Consider the following 18,791-nt stretch of genomic DNA (forward strand, 5'->3'; position numbering starts at 1 on the left):
CCTCTTTTGTTTCTACCTGGTCATTAAATATACCGATATTTAGTGGGGAAATAAATTTTGTAAACAGCATCTAGCTATTGCTGTATATATATATATGTTTTTTTTTTAAGCTGATACTTTAATTTAATAGAATTTCCCTTTTATTCCTCATCAACTAAGTTCTTCTTTTTAACTTACATATTAATTTATTTGTATCTTTAAAAAAAGCAATAAAAAAACCCAGATAGAATGTAACATGATTGTTCAAACTTGAATTTATAAAGAACAATTGTAGAGCACTATATTTATGGTCTTATGGTATTTCTAAGATTTTATTGCATTGAAGAGTAGATGCGCCCAACTCATTATTTAACCAATGTGTCTTATGTTAAATGAATATCAATTAATAATTAATATAAATATTACGATTTAAATTTATTTAATTTTTCCTATTTACTGTAGTAAATAAAAAACGATAATGTTGGAGTTCTTTTGTATTTTTAAGAAGTTAAAGAAATAGCCTAATATCAATACTGGCATCAAGAAAAGGTTATATTTATTCTTTTTTTTTATTATTATATTTCATCTTTTCCTATTCGAAGAATTCTCTGGTGTAACGACAGCCCTCACAACGAACATCTATCATACTTTCGAATTCTTCTTTGGCACATAAGGCAATCGTGCAGAACCACCCCCCATCCCAACAATACTGGACAGGGAAAACATCTCCTTCAATCGCCTTCGACGTCAACATAAAATTGGTAGAAGAGAGAAGATCGAACTTTTTTTTTTTTAATATTCTATCTACACAATAAGTCAGCAAGGCACAAAAGAAAAGATCAGAATGCAGAAGAAATAGCGGAAATATGGACGGGGCATCCCCTCTCCCTCTCTGTTTTTTTCATCTTGTTCTTTATTATAGTCCAAGGATCCACAATGGAAAGCACTTCCTATTGCTTATCTACCAGGTCGACCCGCTGTTTGGAATTTTTTTTGGAAATGAATGCATTGACTACCCTATATGTATGGATATGCCATCTATACGTGTGGTGTATTTCTCCTTAGCCCTTGTTTATATTGCGTTCCTTTACTGGAAGGTATGAGATGGTTTTTCAATAAGCTAGTGATTCCTTAATATTGGATGACGGGAAAAATCATGTTGATGGTATTGACGATAGTTGTAGGAATGTACTTGGGACTAAGACTGTTTTTTTAATGTGTTTTATAGGTAGAGCTGCAAAGTGAACGAGGGTGTGCGTAATTATTGCTCGACTTGGATTTACTCTTTTTATTACCGTTGTAAATTTATTAAATGTAAATCTTGGAGCAGCTTACGCTTTTACGCCCCAAGATTTATATTTGTTTGCAATTATTGAGGAACTTTGATTTACTTTTTTTTATTGTAAGTTTCCTCGGTATTTACACTTGTATGTAATTATTGCGGAACTTAGATTTACCTTTTTTTATCGTTGTAAGCTTCTACGATATTTACATTTGTATGTGATTATTGCGGATATTAGATTTACCTTTTTTTTATCGTTGCAAGCTTCTACGATATTTACATTTGCATGTGATTATTGCGGAACTTAGATTTACTTTTTTTTTATCGTTGTAAGCTTCTACGATATTTATATTTGTGTGTGATTATTGCGGAATTTAGATTTACCTTTTTTTATCGTTGTAAGCTTCTACGATATTTACATTTGTATGTGATTATTGCGGATATTAGATTTACCTTTTTTTTACCGTTGTAAGCTTCTACGATATTTACATTTGTATGTGATTATTGCGGATATTAGATTTACCTTTTTTTTTATCGTTGTAAGCTTCTACGATATTTATATTTGTATGTTATTATTGCAAAACTTAGATTTATTATTATTTTTTTTTTATCGTTGTAAGCTTTCCTGGTATTTACAATGCGGAACTTAAATTTACTTTTTTTTTATTTGTCTGAGCTGCCAGGAGATTTACATTTGTGTGTAATTATTGCGGAACTTAGATTTGCGCAATTTTTTAACCTATGCGATTAACATTTGCTATTAGTTCAAAGCATATACTCTCTCTGTCCTAAATTAATTTCTACATTTGCATATTTTTGTACTGATTTTTGATACTGGGGATTTTCTGATTTTGATTGAATATGTTTGAAAGCACTAAGACATCAATCAACAACATTTACTTACCAAGCATTTCCTCCTATTCTTTTTAAGTCAGTACCAAATTAGTTAAAAAAAAATTCCCGTGCATAGCCACCCTCCATTTTGTAAGAACTTTTTCCGCGAGCAATCGTGAATCAATTAGTATCATTTCATTGGTGTCGATCTTCAAAACTGCATCGAAAGTTATTTATGACTCCACCTACTTGAAATGTAGCAATTAATTGGGAGCAAAATTTTCGACCTCAATGTAGCAACTAATTTTAGATGGTTGGAGCATCTTTTTTTGATATGTATTTATTGATGCGATAAGCAATTTTTGACAATTTCTAAGTAAATAAAAAGTTATAGTTTTTAACTAGAAATCTTTATAGCACTAGTACGAAATATGTGACTGGTGAAGGTTTAATATTTATGCAGGATTGAATAATTCCCAGGTGACAAAGAATCATCAGTTTTACGTCTAAAATGCATATATTTCAACTTTAAATTTGACTAAGTGTTCGTAAAATTAACGCAAAACTGAACCGTAGATTTATAGCAAAAAATGGTTATCTTAAAATCGTAAAATTCTGTGTAAAAAAATTTTTTTTTCAGAATATTTTACCGATCTCTTCTTACTGGGTGAGAATGAGTACGTTATTTTTACATAATATTTGCGTCAACAATACGTCAAAATGTACGTAAATTGAAGCTTCAAATTATACAAAAAAGTGGTTGTCCAAAAAATAGAAAATTTGTCAAAATAAATTCGTACCAAAATTTACCGAAATTTAAATGGTAAATTTGTTTCGTCAATAATCGTAAAATACATCGAATCATTTTTACTAAGTCTAAATAGTAAATATTCTTTTCTCAATCTTTCGTAAAATATACGAAAGCAATCTTACCAAAGGGTGGTTGATAAAATCCATTCCGTTAATATTACGTAAAATAAACCAGAGCTTTTTTTTCCAAGTATCTCAATGATAATATAATTCCGTCAATATTACGTATAAAACGTATTGACTTTAACAATTTTCCATAAATTTATGTATCACGAACTCAGGGTTGGGGTTTTGGACAGGACACGTGATTTTCACTGTCTTAAACTGTCCTAAACTGACTAAAACTGTCTTAAAGTGTCCAAAACCTTATACTTTGATAAAAGGTACAAATTCTATAGGCCTAACCATTCCATTGTACACATAATTATATATATTAATAAATATTTGATATTTTGTATGCAATTTCCTTTAACTTATTAAAGGAAAATAATATAATGTAATATAATATGAAAATATTTATTAGTTTTGAAGCTCCACAATTCATTGAACAACAAAATTGAATACCTTATCCTTAAAATATGAATAAATATGCTTTTAATAATGATAAATTACGTTTTTGCGTAAGGATAAATACAATATTAAAAATAATAATAAACTTTTTTAATAAAACAAAAACTTGTCTTCATTTTGTTTCTTGTTCAAAAAATAACCTTTTATTTTTCACAATATTTTTTTTAAATTGTGACATAATTTTAAAAGAAGGGTTTTGGGCGATTTTGGAAAAAGGAGTTTTTTAGGACAGGACGGTTTAAACCGTGGATTAATCCGTTCTGTTCTAAACCTCGCCAAATCTGATCACGGTACATGGGTTAAGATTTATAAAAATCAAATGTTTTTCGGATTGTGTAGTCATATCTTGCGTTTTCAAGCCGGTATTTTTTATTTATTTTTTTTATTTACCGAGATCTATTCTTTTCCTATTTTTTTTATTATCGAACTGATAAACAAGAGATGCCATTTTTTATCCTCAACTTATTGTTGAACATCCTCACACCAAGCTAAATACCTCCAGAAAAGCAAAAAACAAAATAAAAAAAAACAATGCCTCTTCACGCCCTTTCTGATGTTCTAAACCCATTAAATGAACGGAGGTAAAAAAAAAAAGTCCTGCCACGTGCTCGGACTACTATAGAATGAAACTAAAAGAAAATCCTTTATCTCGTCTGGTCATTAATCACAGAGGAATGGACAGACAGACCGAGTGCTCCGTAATCTCCACCGATTGGTTCTCAAGATCTCCGTGATCAAGGATGGGCCGAGATGAAGATGGCATGTGGGTATGGAAGAGATGGGGGGTGAAGGATAAACGTAAAAGGATTAGTTTCTGAAAGACGAAGTCCGGCACTGCAATTCACGAATCGTTATTCATTCGACTTTAATTACTTGTTTGTTTACTTTAGTATTATTATGCACAAAAAATAGCTTCCAGTCATTATACAGTCTCTGGCCTAATTATTACACGCACTGTGAGATTATATGTAAAATCTTAATCAGGGTGCGTAGCGTTTTTAAAAAGTGCTTAAAGGTGCTTATTTTTGTTTTTTAAAAACCCTTAAAGGTGCTTTTTTTATTGAGTGTGTTTAAAAAAGTGACAGAAATTTTTGCTAAATTTTTTTTTTATTGCAGCTTAAATAATTAGCTATGATTCAAATTTAAATTATTTTGGAACGAGAACTAATTTAAGTTAAAAAAAAAAAAAAAAAATGAGANAAAAAAAAAAAAAAAAAAAAAAAAAAAAAAAAAAAAAAAAAAAAAAAAATCAGCAAAATTTTAAACGTTCTATCTTGAATCAAAACTTACGCTTCAAATGCATGAAAGGAATTTCTTTCCTTTTCTCTTCCAAAACTTTTCGAAGAAAAAAAAATCTTAAGTGGCAGTCTAGATTTCCCCAGCTTTTTTTTTTTAAAGTTCTGTACACTTTTAAGTACCTGCCATTCCTCTTATTTCTGTTTGTTTTCAATTGGAATGTGGCTTTTTTTTCCCCATAGAATTTTTTTCCCTTTTCCCCCCTTCAAATTCCCTATCTTTACTCTTTAAAATCCTTTCATTCTGTTACATTCCGTGAGGTTTTACTTTTAGCTGAAGCTGTTGTTGAGCAGCCATTTAACTATTTACTTTCAGATCAGAACTGTAAATGATTTTATTGCAGAACACTTACTTTTTGTGTGTTTGAAAGGTAATTCGTACATTTTAAAGACGAATATACATATCTGCATGAAAAATATGTTTTTCGTTTGAAGATATACATTATTTAAAATCCAAATGGTGGTAAAATTTTTGTTTCGATTTTTGTGTTCGTGCTATGAAAGATAATTTGTACTAATGTGGCATTTTAAAGAAACCGAATATCCATATCCGTTTTAAAGATATGTTTTTGTTTTAAGGTATACCTTACTTCAAATTTAAATCGTGATAAGATTTTTGTTTCGATGTTTGTGGTTGAATTGTTATCTTTTGTTCATTTCTACTTTGCGTTACCAGTGTTCTGTCTAAGCGTTTTTAGAGGGGCGGCCTGCCCCTCTGCCCTTTGATCCCTATAAATGCGCCCTCCTTGATCTTTTTGTAAGCCTCCATCCCTATAAAAACACTGCCTTTTTATTTTATTTTTTCAAGAAAAGGTTGTTTCCTTAACCATCCGTTTTAATTAAAAGTCCACTTCTGATTTAATTAATTATTGATCATTATTTTATTTTTGATTTCATTGCTTTATTTATTAAGATTATAGATAGTTTAGTAAAGTTAGATCTTATGTTGTCTGCTTACGTAGTTAAAATTCGCATGATATTCGTCTCCAGAGATTTAAAATTTATTTGGTGAGGGTATGATAATTGAGATTCTTAGGGAGTATAATTTGTTTCATTTTTTTAAAAAATAAATACCTTTTATTTAAAAATGCATCTTTAAATGTTCATTTTCTCATAATTTTCAGTTTGAAATATTAAAAAAGCTTTCAAATTGTCAATCGAATGATAATCCTTTTTTTTAGTTTACTTTTATTTTTAAGAAAATTTATACACGAAGATTGTCTTTTAACTTACCTTTAATTATTTTTCAAAAGCTTCAAATTTTTCTGTTATTTTGATAATGAGTGAGAATTACTTAAATGTACATAAAATAGTATAAGAGGGTTATTTAAAATTTGAGCATCAGATGCAGTTATTACATAATATTTCAATATTTGAAATACATAATATTTCTATATATGTAATAATATAATTATTACATAATTAGCACCTACCATACTGTAATAACCATAACCATACTGTAATTAAGCACCCTGCCCTTTTTTTATACCCAGGGAGAACTCTGGTGTAACAATATGATATCAATGATTGCTTTCGCTTCGTTATACGAAATTTATTCATGTTACAAACATTTGTGCTGTTAAGGATTACGATTTCATAGTGAAAAGGTGTTGGTTCATGTCAAATACGGCGGTAACCCGAAAGCAACATGCCGAGAGGTTAATCAAAAACTTTATTCTTGGAGAATAAGATTATTTGATTTGATTTAAAGGAAGAAAAAAAAACTTTATAATAGACTTTTATAAAAGGATTTTTTTTTTAAAACCAGTTCTCAAAGCCTTTTTTAAAGTACTTTGATTAATTGCATTATAAATAAAGACTTAAAAAGATGCTTAAGTTTTTATTCCTTGAATTAATTTTAAAATTGGCTGAAAAGAAGTCAGTGAAATAAAAAAAATTAAAAACGTCTAGATATTCTCAAAAAAAGAATTTAATGTTGAACTGGAATATCGCGCAAATATACTGTGACCTTATTAAGATGCAAACTTGATCCATATTTCCATTCAATTTAAAATACCATCTAATCAATTTTAAGGAGTTCTATAATATGTTTCCAATTTAGTATCATATTAAGATTACAGTTAATTTGAACGATAACTGCACTTAAAAAATTTAAAAACTAGATAATTGTCAGTTACCGTCAAAAAAAATTTCTGTCATCAACGGTAAAAAATAAATTATGCCCGTAAAACTATTATGTACAGAAAAATGTAAGTCTGCTCTTAAATTTTTTCTCGTAATTATATGATCACTTACGGTCGTAAAATATGATCGTAAATTTGCCGTAATTTATATGACCACTTGTTGTAACTTGGCATAATAGGCTTAAAAATTAAAAAGTATCTTCAGTTTAGGGCTTCATGTTCTTTGAAAACTCGTGTAACTTGTTTGTGGAATTAAAGTGAACCTTGGAACGAGGCGAGGTAGAATAGTGCTGCCATCTGTCAAGAAGAGAGAGAGATTGGCCTGTTCGTTGTCCGTGGCCATCAATGCGGAGGTAATGCGAGAGATATACTTGGGTACCAGCTGGGATCCAATCCGAGACCTCTATGCCCGTAGCACGGTGTTATAGCCAGAATGAAATATAGTGTGCACCCCAGAATTGATAAAGGAAACTTTAATAAGCTGGACATTTTTATAGTGCAATTGAAAATTCAATGTGAACGACAAAAAAATTAAAATTGAGATTTTTATGTATTTATCATTTTTGTACAGTAAGAAACTTATTGCAAACCTTTTTTTCAATAAAATATTTTTTTTAGTTTTTTGAAATTCTATTTTAATATTTATAACATTAGCAATCGAAAGAAAAAAGTTGTCAAGCCACTTTTCTCGAAATCTATTGTTAATCATTTATGTTTTTTTTCTTCATCTTTTTTTATTGTACGGCAGATGTAGTTTAGCGATCCATGTTTAGTTTAATTACCAATTTTGCTAAAGTTCGTAACTATTACGGATACTGGGTTTTTTCTAGCAAAAGGTAACTGGCCGTATAAGTTTATTGTCATCTCTCTGAATTTTACGGTCATCTCCCCGAATTTTACGAAAGATAAAGTGTGTATCTTTAATTTTTCATTTGTCATTCATATATAAAAATTTATTATTCCTTTTATTTCTGTTTTCATTAAAACATCATCTGCATTTTAATGATTCATTTATACAATTCTATGTGTTTTTAATGAGTATTATTATTTTGTTTTTTTCAGATACGTGTACCTTTCCGAACCGATGGTCGGGTAGTTGGTTTCAGAAAGGTAGTCCCGATCCCATCCGAGTGTTTAATGGCACAATATCTTCTAAAGGAGTTTGCAGGAATAACGAAGGAGATAAATTTCTAATAGAAAATACGTAAGTTTATATTATAATTTATTTTTTCTTATTTAGGATTTTTTTTCGAGTGTTTACTTCTAAGACTTGGACTGATTTAATTTTATCATTCAAGCAATGACATTTTAAAATTTCTTTTTCTGATACTATGTCACAAAGTGATTCACAAGTAAAAATGTAATTGGTTTGATCGCGTCAATAGGAATTTTTAATTACAATGTAATTTGAAAGTTAATAAATTGAATTCATGTACACTTATAGTAAAAGTATAGGTATAAAAATAAGTTCAAATTTACTAATAGGCATTAGAATATCCTATTTGAATCTTATGGCTTTTGTTTAATGGCTAAAATGTACAGCTTTCTCAATTAATATTCACCAATTAATAATTTCATCAATAAATTCATATTTTTTGTCATAATTAAAAGAATTGGTTACATTTAGTTAAATCGAATATTTTCCCCCCTATGATGAGTTTTGAGTTTTCTTTTTCTAACGTACCATTGTTAAAAGTGCATTAGAAAAATGATCTAATGAGCGGATTTCAGGATGGTAGCACAAAATTTCTTTGATGTTAAAAAAAGTTTACAAATTTCATGCATTTTACAAATTTGACCGACTTCTATAAAATACATTTTGCACAAAAAGAATCTTCACACTTTTTGCTCGTATTTTATTGAAAAAAAAAATAAAGTACCAACTTTTTATTGTCCTAAAATTAAATCCTAACAATAACAACCACAAGGATACCCTAAACTTTTTTTTGTATTGTTGCTGGGTTATTCATAGTACATTTAATTATATCACAACGATTTTTTTTAAGCGAAAGTGTAATATGAATATTTTTCTTCAAACCATAAAATATTTCGTTTACACTTAATAAGAATATTAAAAAAAATCCAATATCCAACTTTACTCAAACATTTTTATTCCATTTATTTAATGACCATTTTAAGAGCTGTAAAAATTTCGGTATATCAGATTTTTTGTTCCCTAACATGTTCCAATAAAAATGGAATTTACGGTAAAAAGTACCACAAAAAAAAACTATTTGTAATCTTTAAATTGCGTACAAAAAAGAAAAACAAGCTAAAATGTAAAAAAAAATTTCAAAAAGCCAATCCGTCACAATATTAATTTAATTCTTGTTTATCATATTCAGTTTTTACAATTAGTGCACATAAATTTTTTAATTCCTTAAGTTGCTTTTAAGTTATGTAACAAGCAATTTGTTATTCTATTCGCTCTGCTAATAACATTTTGTTTCTGCTTTATACGATTAACCCGTGCATACGAACGTTAATTAAGATAACTACTTATGTTATTCTCGAGAGAAAACATCCAATTTATTCTATTGTTGCATGATTAAGGTTACAAAAAGATAACTACTGCCTAACTTTTCTACTTATCTAAATCAATGTTATCAATAATTCAGTAATTTCCTTGTCTATTGCATTAATAATTTACCTTAACTATTTTATCTGTAATCAAGACTTTTCTACGAAATTGTAAGACTTACACGATAAGTTAAGGTGAAGTAATGTAGACTAACACGCAAGCTTGTTTGAACTTCGATATTTTAATCAAATCAATGTCGTTTTATTTTAAGAATGAAGTTGTCACTAGTGGAATTGTGTATTATCACTAGCTCTGAATGATATTTGGAAATAACCTTCTCAAATGATCTATCCATTCTTTCAAACACCGAAGCAATCCAAAAGAAATCTGTAAATGTTGTTTTTCCTCTCGCCTACAATATAAGTAGTGAAGCGATCACTCATTTCAATGTTACGCGTGTTAACTTTTTTCTTAATAATTACATAACTATTCATTTAGTTTTTCAAGTGACTAGTGGAGTTGTGTATTATGACCAGCTATGATTGATATTTGGAAATAATATTTTGAAATGATCTATCCATTCTTTCTAACACCGAAGCAGTCTAAAAGAAATCTGTAAATGTTGTTTTTCCGCTCGCCTACATTATAGGCAGGGAAGCGATTAATCGTTTCCAAAGTTATGTATGCACTAACATTTCTGTAATTTTTTTTTTTTTTAATTATAATATTTAGTTTTCGAGTGATTAGTTGAGTAGCGTATTATAGTCGATTTGGCACTTGAAATTTTGAAGTAATCTATTTGTTCAGCCATTAGTTCAATCTAAGAGAGATTAATAGTTAAATTGATGTACTTATTCGCGAATGATGTTCTTATTCTTGAAGCATAAGACACAGTTTAAATTGTTTTGTGTGATTTTTTTTACTAAATTGTTTTTTTAAACATATTTGATGTTATTTCTGTATTTACAGTCTATTATTTTCAGAATTTTCCGAGTTTTCTTACGATTTTATCGACACACAACTTATTATTTTAACAAGACATTTTCTTCAAAATAATTTTTTTTTCCAAAATAATCGGTGTTTAAATAAATATTTAAATAGTTTTATAAGTGCGTAGAATAAGTTCACCTCCATTATGCTATGCAAAACACTTAACGAATTTAGATATGTTGTTATAATATTTTATAAAATATTATTTTTCTTAAATATTCCCATTATGTTTAGAAGTTCAACACTTATAGACTTAAAGTTTGAATTAGAATTATTTTTTAAGCATTACCTATTTTTCAAAAATTTAAATCATACTGAACTAACTCCTTTGATAATTTATTCTTCTATTATTAATTTATGAATATTTACTTATAATTTATTTCAATCAAGAAGTTTGCAATATAAATCCTTTTTAACCAACTCGAAAATTTCCCTCTCTTAAACTTTTCTCTGATTTCTAATTTAAAACTTAACTTTGCGAACGCCAAATTTTTCAACTCCCATAACGGAACAAACATTTTACTTCCTTCGTGCAAAAGTTGGGTGAAATAAAAACATCTTGCACTTTACGAAATCCACAGTTCGCCAAGTAGTTCATGTAAAAATCACACAAGCTTCAGGCACAATTTAAGAATAAATTCTTCTGGGAATATCGTTCGGCGTAGGGGCATGCTTTCCGTGCGATCTTGGATTAGCGGGATGTAGGTAGTATTTCTTGTAACTAAGACTGGTTGCGTGTGAACTAACAAGGGAGCGTTTGGTCCTCGACTTTCTGAAAAGTTTTCTTCCCTTGACTCTTTTATTCCTTTTGAGAATAGTCTCCTCTGTTTAAACCGTTTCTTATTTGGAGCGTTCTTATAGTCTTTCGTGAGACTCTTGTTTAGAAAATTCTTGATTATCTCGGAAAACAGGTTTGTGTTTCTAAGTGAAAAATTGGAAATGAAATTTAAATTGAAGCACCAAAAATGTATAGTGCGACGTAGAATTCGACGTGTTTTGGAAAAATGTACTAAAGTTTAAGAAAAAATGTTTTATCTTTAATGCTTCTTTCATTCATATTAATCATTTCGTCGAAAGTTTTTAAAACAATTAATATTTAAGAATTAATCGAACATTTTTTTTAGTTTGCCATTTCCAAATCAATTATACTTTTTGACGTTGGTTCATAAAATTATATTTCTTTTTTAAGCCAGCATTTTCTTAGCGAAATAACTATAAAGTATAATTTCAATCCATAGAATCTTAATTGTTTTGTATATGTAGCCTAAAAATTTTCGATAGAATTTTTACTCCTAGCCGCCTTACCTATGATAAAAAAAAAAATTATTGTTATTAACTTTCAAAAGTTGATATGTTTACTATTTTAATCTTAATGCAAAATAATTTGAGTAATTCACCAAGCAAAGTATCATCTACCATAAAATATCCAGCATTGCAATAAGCTTGATAGTATAAAAATTTTACTACCATTGGTTTATTTCTAAAATATTTTTTTAAAAACAGGAAAGCAATAATAAAGCATATCTAAATTGTCTTAGTCTTATTTTAATAAGAGTTTTACTATCACCGGCGCCGACCAATTCCTCTATATCGTGTTTTTTTAGCATTAACGGGGACGTTTGGATTAAAAACTTAAACAGAATCACACATATGGAGGGCTTTTAAAGTGAAACTAATCTAAATTTTCGTTTTTTTTAGCGTAACACGTTAGCGTGTTTTTTTAGCATTAACACGGGAACGTTTGGATTAAAAACTGAAACAGAATCACACTTATGGAGGGCTTTTAAAGTGAAACTAATCTAAATTTGCGTCTTTTTTTAGCGTAACACGTTAGCGTGTTTTTTTAGCATTAACACGGGAACGTTTGGATTAAAAACTGAAACGGAATCACACTTATGGAGGGCTTTTAAAGTGAAACTAATCTAAATTTGCGTGTTTTTTTTTTTAGCGTAACACCTAGAGAAAAACCAGAAAAATATTAGACTCTTCGAAAATCGTTAGTTTGGCGAGATTTTTTTAACCTAAAGAAAAACCAGAAAAATAATAGACTCTTTGAAAATCGTTAGTTTGGCGAGATTTTTTTTACCTAGAGAAAAACCATAAAAATATTACTCTTTTAAAATCGTTAGTTTGGCGAGATTTTTTTAACCTAGAGAAAAACCAGTAAATAATTCTCAATTTTTGCGAATTTTCATTTGCGCCCAACAATACAGTGTTGGATTAAGTTTTAAATTGTTAAAATATATAAACGCTTTCATTTCACAAAATTTTGGCCTCCTTTTATAATGACATTTTTGAATCATTAGCTTAGAGGTTGGCTAAAAGTAAGCGATACTTAACCTAACAGTCATTAATAACTATTACAAACTCACAACACTAACAAAAAATCGCATGATATTCACTAATAAGTGTTACGATAGACGATGGAGCTTTTTTTAAAAAAGCAGCCCTAATTCACATTTTGCGCAGAATATTTTTCGTGACTCAATGTTTCTATTTCTGTTTCTTCCATCATTCATTTTCAATCTAGCAATACGCCCCGTTATCTACATCAGTACAGAAGCTTACAAGTGCGAGTACAAGCTCAAATCAGTCGACAGTTTCACCATACAGCCCTTGCTTCCACGCGTGCTGGTGTCGAGCTCATAGACGTGCTTCATCCGTCAAGACGCGACGGGGCACCTGCCCCACCCTCTGTCTGAAAAGTAATGGTTAAGTTAGAAATTCTGGAAGTGAGGGGGCAGATCCTTGTGTGCAGGGTTTGTACAGAGACAGACGTACACGCGAGAAATAAAAATACTTATGCCGTGGCCCAACTTCATAAGGTGGGAGGGTCTGAGGCCTAGATCACGTTAGATTGCATGCCAAGTACTTCAATCACGCTATATCATTTTGAATATTGCTATGAATATAGATACACATTCTTATGATGTATTTCTGGGAAGCAGTTGACTTGGAAATAACTTTTGATTCTTTTCGTAGACCATTGTCCCAAAGTATTTAATTGTCTTTTAACAGTTAATTCGAATTCTATGTAAATGGGTTAAATTATGGGAAGTTTGTGTCTCTTGTATTGGGTTATTGTTTAACTCCTTTTGTTTATTGTGCCTTTTTTTTCTGTCTTTATATCCCATCTTATTTTAAAGCAATTTAGATCTTTTTTTGTTGTAGGGTAATGTTCGTGTTTCATTGTAAAACGGCGTTATTTTAGTAATTTTTCATTTTAATAAATTACAAATTGTTATTCACTATCAAATGTATAAAAAGAATGCAAGAGTAAATATTTTTTAACGAAAAATAAATAAGCATGTGATTATTTTTACTAAATGTTAACATATGCGATAACCCAGATAGCAGTGCAAGGTTGATTTTAATGTTATAAACAACCTTGTATCTCATAACCCAACAAGGTTTGTATAAATTATTTACAAATAAACCATGCCAGCTTGAAACAATGTTAAATTTAAATACGCTAGTTTACGCCCTATGAGGTATACATTAAGATTGTATAAGCAACCATTTTATATCGAGATTGAATCATTGAAATCGTGGATGAATCCTCATTCACAAATCAAAAGTAGAAAACGTTCTCAAACCACGCATAAATTCAACTTCTCAAAGTTTATTTTAGATTTTATGTCCATCACAAAAGCAAGGTTTATTTACTCAGGCTTTTATATACTTTTTTTTATCGCTTTAAAACTAAAGGTTGGCCTGATTATTAATATTTGAAAGCATTTGAAAATCTATAAAAAGCTAGAATGAAAAAGTTAATATTAAAAGCCGAAAACTTTAAGACTTTTTTGTAAAGTTTTTTGCTTGCCTTAATTTAATCTTTATGAAAACAAGCTTGTCATACTAATATTTCTACTAAGTTAAAAAAAAGGATTAATTAATCAACCTTTCTATGTGAACCAGAGAAAAATACAGCGTTTGCTGTAAGGTTGCCTGTTATCTGAGAAATTTGACATTCATAATTTTATGACAAATTTAAAGACTGGTATATTTACAATTGTTATGCTATTATTTATAAAATTATACTATCTATGTATCAGCTCAAAAAGTATATAAATTATTTTTAAAAAAAAACTTTCATTAATTTAATTATTATATTTCTATTTTATTATTTCTCCGTATAAAATTTTCTTCCTTAAATTGTTTGCTTTATATCTTTTTAATTTTTTGCATCTTTATGTGCTTTCTTTAGAAAAAAAAATGAACTCTTTAGAGTTCATGTTGACTTTTTCCGAAATGCATTAGCAACATTCTTTTACTCCAAAATCACTCAAAAGCTGTTACTTATTATCTGTATCCTCTAGTATAACTACAACAGATATGAATTATTTATAAAAATAAGATTTTATTAATATACAAGTGACATCTACAAGAGAGAACATGAGTTTTCCCCAAAGTTCATAAACTGTTTAAAAAAAATTACGATTTTTTTAAAAATTTTTTAACACAGTTGTATTTTATTATTAAGCACGATTACGTTCTTTTTTCTTTTTCTTCTTTTTTTTTTGAGCACCGAGGAACATGCCTGAAAGCTTGTTCTGTCCATACTATATACTTGTACTGATTAAATACAGTATAAAAGAATAAATTAATTCGTCTTAATTAATAAATACTTATTTTAATTAATATTTCTGTTATAATTAATACCTCATTATCTACTGACTATTTCGTACGCGTCAGAGAATACTAAACTCGGCAAAAAAGAATAAAATTTAATCAATTTTCACACAAACTTCGAACAGACTTTCGAAAAGTATTTGGAAATTAGTTGACATTTTCCCGCTGGGGTTCAAGTGATAAGAGAAAAAAGTGCGGAAGATGAGGGAAGCAAGTGTTATCGATAAGATAGGAAGAGAGGAGCTCCCGAAAAATGCGGAAATAAAGGGAATATTTCCCTCCTCTTGCACAGCGAGATAAAACAAAATTCTCTTTTTTCCCCTGTCTTCTTAGATATTTTACTTTTTTTTACTCGTTACTTCTAGCGTTTCATCTGTTGTTATCTTTGCTTGTTGTTCTTTAGATATAGAGTCTTGTTGGGTTACCGATTTTGGCGAAAAAACTGTTGGCGGGGAAAAGAACCTTCAGGGTAATTATAATGACATTGCATTATCTGGTTTTGTTATGGAATTATCACTCGTAATAGGTCCTATCTTTAATTCGAATATTAGGCTTTTTATTGCTATTAATCGAAATAAAATAGGTTTTATCTAAATAATTAAATTTGTATTATTATAAACAAAAACAATTTTTATATTTTCGAATATGTTTTATTCGTGCATATTATGCACAAAAAACATCTGCGTTTTTTTAATGTTAATCGAACAAATCGTGTTGGCTTCAGTGGTTAAGATACTAATCAGTCTGTGTAAGACCGAGGCTCTATCCCCGTTTGTGTGAATTGGGACTTACCAGCTTTAGATCAATGATTAGTGGTGGCTGTAAAGTAAAAGTGGTTGGTACGCTGTACGCACTGCTCCCATTAAGCTCCCATTAAGCTTGTGGAGTCATAGCCTTGATTTCTTGGCCAACTATTGTTCATTGCTGCAGTTGTTACAGCTTACTTATTCTCTGTTTGTTTCGTCTGATATCGTTTAATAATTTTTAAAGTTACTTATTGATTGTTTTTCTTTTTCAAATGCACTTGTCACATTCTTTCACTCCAAAAGCAGTCAGAGGTTATCATTTATTATTTTTGTTCTCTGAGGTCTGTGAAATTTAAAAGATTTAAAAAGATAAATTCATGTTATAGAGCTAAATATGACTAATATAAAATAAGATCTTACTTAGAGATATCTTAATTTTTTCTAAAATACAGCTTTGAGCATTTTGACATTAAGATCTTCTGTGTTGAAGCATTTATGGCGCATTATATAACTATAATATGATTTAATAAACTCAAAACTTAAATTAAATTTTGAATAAAAATGATCATAAATATAACTGGAGAGTTTTTATAAATATAACTTGACTGTTATTATATTAGGAGCCTATTTTGGGAGATTATCATAACGATTTGTTTAAGTTCATAAATAAAGAGATGAAGGTTTTAAATTTTTAAATCTGAGTAAATTAACAGCTATGTTGATAATATGAAATAAATATTATATTTTGCCTTTATTTCTTTTGTAGGCTTTGAATTGGTAAAGTTTATAAATCTCAAAAAAATTGTTTAAAATGTTAACGCTATAGTGTTCGAATTCTTTGTATCTTAATTTGCCTTCAAAAAAAATCTTTTTAAAATTACTTGTTGAGTGTTTGAGTCTTCAAATGCGCTTGGAATATTCTTTCATTTCAAAAGCACTCAACTTGGTGAAATTAACTAATGTCACCTAGCTAAATGTGGCTAAAATAAGATATTTTTCCTAAAATACAGCTTGGAAAGTTTTTATATTTATTGAAATGTTTGTGATATTTTCTATAGCTATAATTTAACTTAATAGAGTCAAAACTTAATCAAATTTAAAAATATATAAATTTTCTGTGTAAGTTTAACTTTTTTTCGTCTGCTTTTGTTGTGAATGAATACTTCATTTCAAGAAAAAAATTATCTTTGCATAGACGGTTTAGACTAAATGTTCGATATACTTAAAAATCCAAAGACAATTTTTTAATCAATACTTTTCTGTTGTCAAACCGTTTTCTTCTTAAAAACAAAAACGTTAAAAAAAGTGCAGACGAAAATTACCTCTGAAGCTATAATTTGACTTCTTCTGCTTTGAGAAGCAGACGAAAATATAAATCTTTTTCACGGACTTATACTTGAAATTCTTCATTTTTTCGCGCATTCTAAAAACGATGAATTATTAAATAATGTCTAAAAACTGTGTGAAATGCTAAGAGAACGATGTTTGTGGTTGGGAGCAGACACGTATGTATTATTCCACCACGCAATATGCAAATGGATGAAATGAAGCAGAAAAATTACAACTCAACCCAACTCTCGAGCGACGTAATTTGAATTGAGATATATTTCTCTTTATTTTTCTTTTGCTCTTCCAACTCTATTTTCGCCAAGTTGAATGAAAACAAGACAAAAAAAAAAATATATGACTTAGTATGATGTTGCAGAATCACCAAAAAGATAGTTCAACCTAAATGGCAGACGAGAAGTTAGGTCCCTCGCACCTCATTTTTAAGGGGTGAAAATGGCTCAAGGAGGGAAAAAACCCGGTCGTTAAAGGTCTATTATCTAAGGTGGAAGAAAAATGTTTTTCCCTTTTTACCGTCTGTGAATCATTCTTTAAGGGTTTTGAAGAAAAGGCAGGAGTTGGTGTTTTAATTTTCCATTCTTCTTTTTTTAAAACTCATAAGGAGTTTTGGTTCGTACTGCTCGAAGATTTCTCTTCTTTCAGAGTTTTCGTTAGAAGAGCTCATAGTATTATTAAGAGATGAATAATTTATCCTTTTCCATTTTTCTCTGCCAAGATAAATTTTCCCGGATCTCTAAATTCATTTTTTTATCACGTTTGAGTAGAAAAACTTAAAGCATTTTCCGAGAAGTATTTTATTTTTAACATTACTTTTCTCCTGGGCGTAATTAAAAGGAAAGTTCTAGTTTATGACATTTCTCTTTAGCCATTTGTGACTTAATAATACCATTTTTCGTTTATATTAATTTAGTTCTTAAATATTTTTTTCTTTGTCTCTATTTCAAATCCCCGCGTTTAAGTAGTCTGCTGCCTTGATAATAATTGAGCTTAAATCAGTGTACAGAATCTCTGTAACTAGAGAATCTGTAATTGTATTTAACGTGGTTAGATAGTTGCGACGAGCAGCCTCAATATTCAGCCTCTGAAATTTTTAATTGTATTTAACGTGCTTGGTGAGTTGGCGAGAAGCATCTTCAATATTCAATCTCTGAATTACGTAACTGTATTCATAAAAATTGTAGAGTTGTGTGTTTTTGAAAAAGAGGTAAATTTGATCTCTCAGCCAGTTACAATTTACTTGTTTGTTGGAACTTTAGTTCAAAATTTGCGTTTTTGAATACAGAACTTTAGGTGCCTTTTGGGTGATATAAAAAATTTTTCATTTTGCTAAAAGAATGTTTGGTAGCTTTGGTGGTTGACCTCAGTGACAAATTTTTTTTGACTTTTGAAAAAATTGCAAATTTTTTGAATTTGCAAAAAGGATTTTTTTTCTTAATACAATCTATTGTATAAAGTTTAACCCCTAATTTGCGTTTTTCATTAAAAAACCTAAGGTGAGGTTTAAATATTCGGGAGGTTTAAATATTTTTCAATTTGGCTAATAAATGTTTGTTAATTTTGTGACCTTAGTGATGATTTTTTATCGAGTTTCGAAAAAATTTCAAATGTTCAAAATTCACAAAAAATATTTTTTTTGCCTAA

General features: G+C 29.2%; 1 protein-coding gene across 1 annotated transcript in view; it reads left to right on the top strand.

Annotated features, from left to right (window-relative positions):
• Positions 1-18,791, top strand: part of LOC107451820 (uncharacterized) — a 288,244-nt gene that overhangs the window by 160,958 nt on the left and 108,495 nt on the right. Inside the window, exon 2 of the mRNA XM_016068055.4 lies at positions 7,977-8,118. Within this exon, the coding sequence (XP_015923541.2) occupies positions 7,977-8,118 (142 nt within the window). The remainder of the gene's footprint in view (positions 1-7,976; positions 8,119-18,791) is intronic.

This window comes from Parasteatoda tepidariorum, chromosome 9, assembly GCF_043381705.1.
Source record: "Parasteatoda tepidariorum isolate YZ-2023 chromosome 9, CAS_Ptep_4.0, whole genome shotgun sequence".
NCBI lineage: Eukaryota > Metazoa > Arthropoda > Arachnida > Araneae > Theridiidae > Parasteatoda > Parasteatoda tepidariorum.